General features: G+C 47.3%; 2 protein-coding genes across 2 annotated transcripts; one reads left to right on the forward strand and one right to left on the reverse strand.

The window, feature by feature from the left end:
* Positions 1-2,090: 2,090 nt before the first annotated feature.
* On the forward strand, positions 2,091-2,717 carry LAJ45_07824 (uncharacterized protein; the record flags this gene model as incomplete). The annotated part of the gene is made up of 1 exon (XM_046117379.1): positions 2,091-2,717. The coding sequence occupies one exon, from the start codon at positions 2,091-2,093 to the stop codon at positions 2,715-2,717; it is 627 nt and encodes a 208-aa protein (XP_045969364.1).
* A 7,611-nt stretch (positions 2,718-10,328) lies between these two features.
* LAJ45_07825 (uncharacterized protein) lies at positions 10,329-10,758 on the reverse strand (the record flags this gene model as incomplete). The annotated part of the gene is made up of 3 exons (XM_046117380.1): positions 10,329-10,385; positions 10,451-10,464; positions 10,563-10,758. 3 exons carry the CDS (start codon positions 10,756-10,758, stop codon positions 10,329-10,331), a joined length of 267 nt encoding a protein of 88 aa, XP_045969365.1.
* Between the last annotated feature and the right edge of the window lie 1,983 nt (positions 10,759-12,741).

Here is a 12,741-nt window from a genome sequence, read left to right on the forward strand (position 1 = left end):
ATAACGGGGAATGTTAAAATTAATTTTTTTACACTACTGTGAAATCAAGTTCGTTCCTGAGATGAGACTAGCCGAATTCTTGCCATCCGTTGATTGGGTGATCAAGGATTAGTGCTTCTTTATTAGCTTTCTAGCTGACAAATCTATAAATCACTGACTATCACTCGCTTGAAGATCTTTACCAGAGTGATTCTGTTAGGGACAGGTACTCTACATGGAAGTACTTACATTTAGGTACAGTGTAACTAACGATATTTCTATGTATGTTTAGCCTGCATATGTTCCCCCCACCTTTCTCCAAAAACCTTTCGGCTTTTGAGAATTATAGTTCGCTACGTACCCGGCATTTGAGTTTGGCTTCCAAGCGGCAGGCCGGAATGAACCTACATGCACATCATACATTTTCGTCTAGTATAACCAGACACCTAGGGTCAGTTTATTCAAAAGATTTAAATACTTTGAAACCAGCTGTAGAGAAGTGTGTGATAAATGAGTGAGAGTCGATGACCTTCAAGCCCTGACCTCACCACTGCTAGTTGTATAATTCGGCCTAAGACTAGCTTAGATTCATGGCGTATTCTTTTAAAGCTGATTGGCCCAGGGTTATTAATCGTGACAAGGTCATCAGCAGTTCGCCTAGGCCTATGCACATGTAGGCACGTCCAGTTCCATACTGACTGGACGAACAAATTCATCCAGCGGAAAGCCACATGCTGCACGAGCCCACGAGATTAATGCCTTTGAATTTGAGAACTCTAGGCATAAATTATATTCACCTCCGATTGGACTAGCACACAAATAAAGCTGCTGTAACCGCGTGATAGTTTTGACTTGACCCCACGCTCGCCCACCGCTACTGTGGCTCGGGGAGAAAGACCCCCCCCCCCCACATAGCTGACTACGTTTTATCAACTACAACCAACGCCAACATCCTCATTTTAGCTTATACTTCAACCCGAACTCCACAGCTCTATGCATCTGTATACACAACCATGCAAACCCACAGAAGCAGCGAAGATAGCGTCTCCTCAGAGCTAGAAGGCAGTACCAGTAGTCATGCCAGTACGATTTTCACACCCAGCGTACGGCTATTTCTCTCGTTTCTGTTATTCGGGACTCTGATCGCTATGCAATTCAGGTATGCCACCATATCAGCCAGATAGACTATAATCTAACCAGAACAGTGTCGTCGTTACCGCAGCAAACGAGTAAGAAAAAGAACAAGAAACAGAAAGAAAAAAAGACTGAATATCCCCCGTTCTAATAAAAGACCTACCAGCCTAGTACGAGACCGCGCGCCCATAGGGTCAATTCTCTTCGCATATACGCTGCCCTCCGTACTCGTTCGCACCCTCGTCCCGTTTATTCGCTTTCCCGAGCTCCGCAGCAGTCCTAACAAGCTTCTCTCCCGCCTTTTCCGTAGGGAAAACAGGGGAAAGGATGATGCGGACAAGTTTTATTCCTCCACTACTGCTAGCACTAACAGCATGACTGTGGAGCATGGAGGAAGCTTATATTCGTCTGCGGACTCGCTAACGGCACATGTCAACTATCCGCTGCGCCTAACGATCTGTATTCTGAGTAGTTTCTTTGGGCTGCAGTTGCTGGCTTGGGCGGACTATACTGGTATCAGGCTACTGGGGATAGCTATGGCTAGTCTGAGCAGCAATCTGGGTGATATGTTGTTTCCACCTTGCCCTATTTTCTGATAACTCCTGCTAAGACTATCGGATGGACAGGTCGTTCCTACAGCTCTGCTCTCACTATCCGAGTACCGCCTTCGGTGGCTACACCACGGGCAGTGGATGTGCAGCATTGGTGGGTGCGTTCATATACACCTTCAGCACCTCTACCCTGCACTTCTCACCTAGCGGAACCATCTCCGCGATCGGAATATTCCCAGTCGTCATTCTTCTCACCTACGCCCTCCTACTCCCCGACCCCAGGTGCACATCCGTAAGGCAGGCGCTCCCCACCAGTAGCCGGCGCAGCAGCACAGCAGAAGAAAGCATCTCCTCCCTCCCACGCTCTCCAAGCTGCGGATCGCCCGCCCGCTCTTCTGGCGGTACATGGCGCCCCTCGCGCTCATCATGCTCCTCGAAAACACCGTCGTCCAGGGCGTACTCCCAACACTTCTCTTTCCGCTACCATTCCCCAACAGTAGCGACCATGGACTTCTCAATAAAGTGTTCCACCATACCAGAGACTTCTACCCCGTCTATGTCACCGTCTACCAATTCTCCATCTTCATCGGGCGCTCCAGCATCTCCTTCTTCCGCCCGCCCGGCACGGCAATCCTATGTCTCCTCCAGGCGATAATCCTCACCCTCCAAGTCGCCGAGAGCCTCTCCATGAGCTCGAACCTCCCCAACACGCTCTATGGGCCCCCAGCGGTCCTCTGCGCCGTCGCAGCAATGGGGTTGTGTGGCGGCTTCGCATTCAGCGAGACCTACTGGCGGGTGCGGAACGGGGTTCTACCGAAGGGCGTGTGGAAGGAGCTAGGGCGCGCACGAGGCGGGTATCACTTACTCGGTGGGAGTGGGGAGGAGGATGAGGAGGGGGAGAGGGCGATGCGGGAGTTTCTGTTGAGCGCGGTGGCGCCGCCGGATACGGTTGCGGTACTAGTGGCGAGTGTGGTGGGGATGAGGGTGCAGGGGGGGTTGTGTGCTGTGCAGGTTGCGGGCGGGAGGATGTTGTGTAGGCATATGGGGGAGTAGGTGGGGTTGGTAGTTATTTATTTGTGGGTTTGGAGGGTGGGCGGAAGAAATTGTTGGCCTCGTGATCATTGACTGTGGTTGCCATTGATTGGAACTACATATACACCCAACTTTGAATATATGCGCAGTTCACGAAGGACTACGATATACTTGTATTGAGTAGCTCTGACTATACTGAGGTAGTTCACTTTGTTATTATAAATATAACGTATTCTATCTAAACGTCATTGGCCTACGAAAACTTAAAGTGGTACGTGTCCGCTCGTGATATACTGGGTCGGTCCTATAGCTAGATAAATGCACTATAGTTACCTATATAGCTAGCTCCTGAAGCCCGACTGATCGGTTCATCGGCCAAAAAAACTCTCGGAGATCTGGCAAATAGCAAGCACATATAAATACCACCGGCCTGATGATTCGGCCTGGCCGGCACAAAAAAGAACACCTGGTAGGCCCGGCCGCTGCTGGAAGGGGGGCTCTCACACAAACATACTTCACTTCACCACTTCCCATCTCCACCAACCACCTACACACTTCGTCAAGACCGCACCTGCCTCTATCTGTCACGTCAGAGCACAATTCAAAGTCGAAATCCTGAGAACACGCGCGTAACACTACAAACACAGTACCACCCGGCCGGACGCTTTCTGCAGATGCCTAACTACCGACCACCGTATCGTCATGTTCTTGCCTCGACATAAATTAGCACGGCAGTGCGCAGATGAATTCACTGCCGTCGGGATATGGTCTTTAACCCCCGAATTAAACCATCCTCGGGTATACGTACCGGCCAGCACAACTAGACGAACAGACCCCGATAACCACCACCACTCATTATATAATATAAGGCTCAATTCGCATCTCCTTGCGCCGCCCAGAGACCCGGCTTTCGGGCCACAGAGCTGGGCATGGCCGGCCGAGCGGGCCAATGGTATCTATTCGACCCTGCAGAGCTTGACTATCTTTCATGTTGATGTGGATACTTGTACTCAGATCAGATACAAGAATACATATGCACCAGATTGGACATGCACCGGCGCTGGAAGACACATCACAACCAATATTTGGGATTTACATTAACTTTTCTTTTATGATAATAAGCAAGGCTATAATACAAATACATGTATGTATCCACCGCTTATAGGAACATGAAGGCTGGAGCACACCGATCTTAAACAGCCATCCAACAAGCAATACCTCGCCAGATATATGCCAGCAAAAATCACACATCAACAACCCACCCCCCAATGCCAGTCCCAACACACAACCACAACCGCGACTACAAGAAGAAAGAAAAAACTTCATCCCATCTCCATCCGCACTCACACCCACCACCACCACACCAAAGCGAAAGCAAAAAAGAAGTCTGGACGCACTGGGAATCGAACCCAGGACCGTCTCAATTTTCCATTGCCTCGAGGAGGCACTGCAAATGAGAAATTATACCCCTAAACCATACGCCCCTTGCTGGAAAGTTGGCAGCGGTGGAAGGGTATTTAGGCTCTTTTGGTACTTAATTAATACTTGGTGGTGGTGCCGCTAGGATGGGTGGGGTTTAGCTTGGTTGTTGCGGAGGGAGCGGGGGTGGTTACCAAAGTTTTACACAACTTAAACGGTCTACACAATAGTCTTGGAGCATCAGGCATGAGGTTAGATTAACAACTAGCGTTAGAGCAGTGAGGGCTCGGTCTTACAGATGGAGATTGTGTTTCGATAGCACAGGAGTCGAAATAGAATGATGGTGCTGTGCTGTATTGGCTGTATCCTTCCCAGGATTCTGTTGTGAGGAATGCATTGTATCTGCTCTCGAGATTACAAGCTTCGCTACCTTAGCGTCGAACCGCATACAATTATAAGCCTTATTCAGTCGGCTTATCCAGAACGTAGGCTCACAATAGCCTTATCAGTACAAAAACCCTTTTTTAAGCCTTATTTCATCCTTAAAACATGCTTAAATAGCACTTACCTGAACCTTTTTGTACTGATAAGGCTATTGTGAGCCTACGTTCTGGATAAGCCGGCTGAATAAGGCTTATAATTGTATGCGGTTCGACGCTAAGGTAGGTCCGAATAGGGTACACGCGGGTTAGTGTGTACATCCCCCGGCCCGCCCCAGTGATCGATAGAGCAGTCGACTCGCCCGGACTGTAGGTAAGAGCGACCTTGCAGTGGGTCATGAGACATCACTCCGAACGCAGAATCTATCAACTATGATCGCGGCTAACCACTAGCCGATGGTCTGGTATATAGGTAAACAATCATCGTTGATCATGACCTATGAGCTACACCGAACATCTATCTAGATACATCTGGTTAATATGACGTTCTGCTCACCTGGCGTGATAATCCCTCTCCCCAGTACCTCCATTTTACCCTCTGGGAGCTTCGGTAGACTATCTCGGCCTAAGGGTCTAGATGTTGTTATATATATTCCATTCCTTTTCACCATCAGGTAAATTAGGAAATACGATCATGAAATATCACTCGGATATGTGATCACGACGGTGCGGCATATAGATGTTCTACCCGAAGTTTTCGAGCTATCAAACAGGGTCTCCCACTGTGGTTGCTTCAATGGGAAGTTTAGCAGCGGCGGGCTCTCGGAGAAGTGCCATTGGCGGGTAGGTTAAAGCTCAGAGCCCAAAGTATATATAATTCAGGTTATGGGCAGGCCTTCACAATGCCGAATGTCATTTTTGAAGATTGCCACAACTGTTTATAACATCATGTCTTTACGTGTGAGGGTTTTTAGAGTAGTAGATATCGTTGATGGTGACGGCATGCAAGAGGAGCACTTGGTACTGGTCGTGGTGATTGAGTAAATTATTTAGAAATCCACAGGGAAAGAAGAGAGCGAGAGTGAGGAATTTATACCTTTTCCACGTTCGTTAAGAGAGTGTATTGCGGACCATCTTTTCCTCAATCACAGGAACTGAATCAGCTGCAGCTGTTGGAATTAGATGGAGCTCTTCAATGTATCAAGTCAATATATATGTGGCTGAATTGTGTGGCAAGTATATACTATGTAGTGAAGTAGTGCAATTATCTTAGATATAAACCCACTACCGGTTTTAAAAAATATTTGGTCATTATACGCGGGGCATTATTATAGGGTAGGGCATTGATAAAATTATTTACCCAAAGGCTTAAATGCCACGCCTATAACCATATAACCCACATTCCTTGAAGATAAAGAGAAAATTGCCTTGTCCAAGGGCTTGAAAAACTTTGGTATATGTCTTAGTATCGAGCAGAACACTTATATATATGCTTAAGTAATTCTATGTAGTATTGGCCATGGGCGGTTAGCTCTAACATTATTGATATGATGGACCCATGTTTCGCTTTTCAATGTGTTCAAGTTAATAAGCTTATAATTATTGGTAAACCCGTTTGGCAGTTGGATAAGCATCGATTATGGCGTAATCTGATAAGATCTCCCATCCAACTGTTAACGGATGTCAGGTTGCAAACAAGGTTTCAGCTTGGCGGCAAACGTTCGTGAAACATTCGTCAGCGGGCCAGAACGTATCCACATTGCCTAGCAAGCCGCGAGTCTAGGTGACACGGGTCAAGCCGAGAGAGGGACGGCTGAAATATACTGACCTAGACTTTCTTCTCTGATACATCACCGTTTCTCTCGTTTGAATCTGATTAAACATCATATTTCGTTCCCCAGAAACCAGGACCACTGATAATTGAAATCGCAATAGCGTTTCGGAGTGAGTACCTACGTGACCATGTCTTGCAGTCCAGACAACGACGATCAATCAATCCAAAAGAAACTGAAAAAGCATAAGGTGATTTCAATAATGCCCCTCGCTTGACAAAGCACTGACCAACTACTGTGTGTGCATTGCATAGAACGAGTCGACAGTGGAGTTGACCTTTTTCAAAAAATGACTCGCAGATCAACAGATTCTGTTGGAAATTTGATCTTGCATCTGGAGCGGGCTCGCATTGGCTGGGTGGGTGTGCGGTCTGGCTCGTGCTCTGCTCATCTCATCTCATCTCCACCGCAGCAACCAATCATCGGGCCGAACCACGAACCAACTCCAACAAGATCTCGACCTTGTGTTGACCACTTGTCTAGACAGCCATGCAAGATTCGCTAAGTATGTGGATACAGCACGAACTTCTACCAACTGAATCATCATGGGCGGCAAGAGATTGCATAGAACACATAGACGTTTAATTGACCTCAGCTGTGGCTTAGCTCCATGTCTTATCACTCGAGACTTGGCATACAACTACATCTTACGGATCAGACGTCCCGTGATCTTCAATCCGTCGAACGGAAAATTAGTCCGCTTAGACCCCGTCCGATGCGATATCCCTAGAGCAGCATGTCCAACAAGATCTCTTTTCAATACAAGTGTCCCGGACACAGTAGGTTATGGTTATGTTTCGGTTACTCCAGCGGGCGAGGACTCGATGCTGTTCCCCCCTGGGGTCCAGACCCCCACAACCACTCGATGACCCACATGAATCCACGTGAGGTGACAGGACAACGTGATATCCCAAACTGCGAATGACAGGCGATGACGCGAATTAGGTAATAATTGACAAAACAAATCAAGCAACTACATACATAGAGAACTCTAGTCAGCTTATACGCATGGCGGCTAACGAGATGTCTCAGCCGATTTTCGCTTTTTTTCTCTCCTTTTGACACTTTCCGTAACCCAGTGAGAGTCGGGTTCCCCTGGGGCCATGGCCAACACATTTCGAGCGATCATAAGGCTACATACTGTTCCCTTTTTTCTTGCTTTTTTTTTTGATGCCTTAACAAGGATTCCCTGAAGACTTTTTGTACTGGCCTTGAAACTCCCAGGATCTACTGCGCCGCATCTGTAAAACCATATTGATAACTTACTTTTGGTACCGATATATGTTCAAGTAGGAAACCAAGATCTCGACCCGTCGATTCAAGGCAAAAAAGCTCGGCAACTGAACACAGCAAGGTTCAACGTAGTATCAAACGAAACGAATGAGGGAGAGCAATAAGCGAGAAAAAAAAGGTTTATGTTCTACTAATTTCTTCAGGGTTATCCAAGTTAAGTAGTTGTTACAACTAGGAAGTATGAAGGTCCAAACCTACTAAACATACCCACTTCTGTACATGTAGTTGTACAAGAATCATTACTAGTTACAGCGACACAGGATTATTTAGTAAACAAACAGTGTCTCGCGTACTCGGAATACTTTCAGTAAACGCAGATTCAAGTTTAATATCGTGATCAACACACAAATCAAGCCGACTGCAAGCTACCATGTCTCACGGAGAATAACCATCAGACGACCGTCGTCAATAGGTACATAAGGCTGAGTGAGATGCATATGTGCAACCAAAACTGGCCAACCGACCGACGAACGACCAACTAAACCAACCAGCCGACGTAGGTACCCATCTGCCGGCGCCCAAGTACCGAGCGGAGGTCGTCGGAATGTAGAACCGCCCCTCAATTGTGGGCGAGTAAAATGTGTACTACCATCATCATTGAACGGTTCCCAGCACAAGCCTAGGTTTGTCCATTTGCCCCGAATACAAACGAAACGGATACCATGCTATTGAATATCCTCACGGTAAGAAGCAGGTACATACGGTATGCAGCTTCTTCTTTCCCTTCCCCGCCTCGTAAGGCATCTAACATATCTAAAAAGAGAGCTTCCCCTATTCGCTTGCAGGGCCTTATTTTTTTCCTAGAGTACATACATGTTATCTATATATTATAATAATAATAGTAGTACCTATGAAACCAGACATGCACCCTGCGGGGGGCAGATGGCAAGTGTGTGACCGGGGTTCCCCGTAGATCATTGAAACGTAGTGTTTATCGACAACGTCGTCCCTTCGCATGCGCAGTTAGAGGCATATCAACTCTTCTGCTGGCCGTTTTGGGGTACATACTACATACTGCACCCACCGTATGTAGGTACAATTACGAGAGTAGAGTACATGCGCCCGGCGCTTACCTACCTGCTTGTGCCTCCATTCCTTCTTGTTGGGTAGGGGGTATACAGATAGCTAGATAGAGAAACCCATTCGAATTCGTACTACACGATAGGTTTCTGGAGGGGGGGGGGGGGGGGTAATAAGCAGTACGTACTCCAGAGATCCGGGATTTACCTTCGTCTATCAGTATGCTGCGGCATGTGTATTCCAAGGGAGAGAGAGAGATAAGTCCCCGCATGCAATTCCTAGGGAATAAGGTTTTCTCCCTTCCCTTTGATATCATAAAGGAATGTGGCTGGTTGGTTGAGATTGTGAGATTGATAATGTACTAATTATGTGTAGTTGCAAGATTGCGATATTGGGATGGCGATCAATTGGATGGCGAGAGTGGAAATGATAACTAGGCTTGTAATAATCAGTATGCACTCTCTGCACTCTCTACAGCGGAGTACAGACAGATATCTTGGATTTGGGGCACGCACATACATTACTATATACTACATGAGTATAAATACAATTATAGTAGTACAAGTACACACATTGCACAACACATGTACACGTTTTTAGGTTTTTCTTCAGGAAGACAAGAACCCAACAAAAAGAAATCACGATGCACGACATATACACATCCCATGAGATGCCCTTCCCCCCTTACCCCCCGTAGCACGACACACGTACTGTACATATATTCGTCATGGTCCCCGTGGAAGAACCTGTAACCCATGAGATCCAGATTCACAATCACACAGAGAAATTCGAGCTCGAATTAGATGCACATCATATCAGCACACGCACGCGAAAGCTACGTGATCTTCCGATCTTTCAATGTTACGTCGCCGCGTATCCATATATATCCATGGCCATTCGTGCACATGTTAGGGCTTATTCCATAGCTATCATAGATATTATCTTCATCAACCCTAGTTAATTACATGTAGTACAAGTGAAACAAATAGAGGGTTAGGGTTCCGCTCCCACCTATGTATAGGTATTCCCAAAACGGCTTGTACACACACACATGTCTGCGGAACGGTCGCATGTGTCAATGATCAATCTACCTTCTCACGTGTGTTTAATTTGACATGAGGACGGAGGATAAACTCGCGTTTCCTTTCCCTTTTTCGAAACTTCTATCTTATTCTCTTGGAAGGGGTTTGGGGGGGGGGGGTGAAGAAAAGGTAGATGCCGTAATTACGACTTTCATGTTCCTGAAGTATGGGCCACCTAGCTCCCCGGGAACTCCGGGGTGCCGAGTATCATACTCTACTCCAACTACACTAGCAGAATAGAGTAGAGTAGAGGAGAAAAGATACCCCAGATCTGCAGACTGGGACGGGGAGAAGGCTGATAATCATCATAAATTTACCCAAGCCGAGATTCGGCGGTGGTCCGCCCGGCGAGCGTGGCAAACCTAGAGGCACTTGCACTGCATGTAGCTAGCTAGCTTGCTAGATGGAGATAGATTATGTAGATAGATAGATAAAACGTCTACCAGGGGGGGTGTCGGGGTGACAGAGTTATTGCAATTGTAATATGGTGGAAGTGGAAAATGAAGCGTACTCGGGTGCGGCACGGGAAATTTCGAGGGGCGGTTATGAAGGTTTCCGAGTGATAGTATGTGGTGGATGGTGGATGGTGGATGGTTATCCGTTGTGTTATCCGTTTGTTGGGTTAGGTCCGCTGGGAGGGGGAATGGGATGGATGGGAACACGCTGCCGAGAGATTAGATGAGTTATCGCAAATCTCTACCGGCCAATCTTGGGGATACGAGATCTACCTGGAAAGGAAGAACTATTAACCGCCCAGCCTGACTGGACTGACTGCGGTGGGTTGTTCCGTGTCTTGGACAGGAAGTGTGTTTTTGGGCATGATTCAGATGATTCAGGTACGGATTTGTCTATAGAGCACATAGGTACCGCCTTCGATCCTTACCCTACCCACGAATATGGTGGCGGCGTTCCTGCCGGCGATCAGGATATTTGGAGATGGAGATGTAATAATTGTTAATTGCATATCTACAGAAACAAGTTTTTTTCTTTCTTTCTTTTCAGGTGCATACGTCTGCTTCGTATCTGTTCTCGCCATGATATGCCTCGTACTGTCTTGATTGTCTTGCTTTTGGTCCCGGCCGCATCAGCTTTCTTGCCTTGCGTTTAATTCCGTACCTGAGCAGAAGTCGAACGAGGTTCCGAAGGGGAGTTTATTTTTGAACCTCACTGTCCAAGTTAGACCAACATATCCCCAATTCCAATCCTATCCCATCCTAATCCTACCCTATTCCTATCCTACCCTATCCTATCGTATCCCGCGCGCCCTCACTTCTCTTCCATCTATCCGCGGGATTTCCTTATGGGCGGCGGCGCCGCCAGCTGTATGTATGTTCGGCTGGTGTTTCTCACTTCTAGAAATACCAGCTACACACTTTTCAAATTCCGCTGAAACCTCGTTGTGTGTGTTGATAACCTCCCAGCGGGACATGGGGGATAGAGAGTGGTACGGTACAGCTAGTGGTTATGTTTAGCCCCCCCTTCCTAAACGGGCCACTGAGCCTCCCTCCAACTACCCCTGCAGACGGTTGAATTCGTAAAATACAGAGTATAGATAGAGTTAGGCGCAGAGAGCATGGGGGAGTTTGCTGGTAAATTGCTCGTGGATGAAAAAATATGTAACTTGTATGTGCCGTAAGAAGAAGAGGATGAGAAAAAAAGATGTGCGGGAATTTTTTTTTCTGCCCTTCTCTCTCTGGAAGAGGGAAACGAAAAAAGAAAATAGAGGGAGAGAGAAAAAAAAAGCCAGCTCCGTCATGATGGCCGTTTTTTTCTTTTTTTTCTCTTCTCTTGTCCAGAAAAAATAAAGAAAGCAAAGTCGGCGAAAATACCGGGAGGTATAACAGTAACCCGTTATTGATCACCACCACGTCCGGCCGTTACTGAACCTCAGATCCCAAGGAACGACGTCCAGCCGGAACTGGTACGGGGGGGACGGTGCGGGAAGAAGCAATTGAGCCTCCTCCTCCTGCTCCTACATACTCCGGCCGAGAGTACATTATGTGCGATAACACAATTTCAAGCCTAGATTGTGTAGATAGACGTTTGGGCACGACCTGGACTCCGGGGAGGACCAGCATTCCAGCAAGCATCAACCTCTGCTCTACTCGCATGCATGTACCGCACATACTGTGCCTAGAGCACTCGCCCGCGCTGACTAAGGTCTAACTGTGCAGAGTAGAGTAAATCGGTCCAGGTCCCCCTCCCCCCATCATACATCGTGCATCCCCGCTGTGCGCGGAGAACCCTAGACCTGGGCTTTTCGGGATGCCGTTACGTAGTCTCGTATCCTTTCTGTTGCGGGCACGGGTAGAGAGCGGCGCTCTATTGCATCATAATTATCATCACTCAGCTCTAGAGTTACATGTGTTCTTTTTTTCTCTCTTTCTTTATTTCTCCATAGAGTAGGTGGAGGTGGAGTATCATGTAGCTAACAAGTAGACGACCGTTTTGAGTTCACCGGCTGCTAGCTATGTCTAAGCTATGTAGCCTGTCTGCCACGTGAATGGCAGGCACATGGCTTTTCGACATACTCGACTTCGACTCTACCTGACTTTTTGAGTGACATGTAACGGTCCGGGGGCTTGTTTCTTTCCTTTTTGCCTCCTCTTTTTTTAATTTTTCACGATACTAAATTTTCCAGTCGGCGGCTGCATGGGTTGGAGGAGGAGGGGGGGAATGAAAACGGGGATTTGCAAAGCTAAAGTGCACAATTCAGGCACCAGTACGACCATCCATCCACCGCAATCACGGATCAACAGATGTCCTCCACCACCTCCACCTTAACCTCTTCCACATGCGTACAGACGCCCCCAAATTAGTGATTTGACGTGTTACCGAGTTTATGTATGCAATAAACTACTTACTCGAGGCGAGATTATGTATGTAGGTAATGTCGGTATGTACATAGGCGAGGCCACAGATTGCACAACAGCAGAAGGAGATGCCCGTTTACTTTTTACACCTGCTCTTCATACTCTAGAGCATGCTCGCCTATGTACGAGGTACAGTATGTACGTAG

The sequence above is a fragment of the Morchella importuna genome (assembly GCF_003444635.1).
Source record: "Morchella importuna strain M04M26 chromosome Unknown Morimp01GS026, whole genome shotgun sequence".
Classification (NCBI taxonomy): Eukaryota; Fungi; Ascomycota; class Pezizomycetes; order Pezizales; family Morchellaceae; genus Morchella; species Morchella importuna.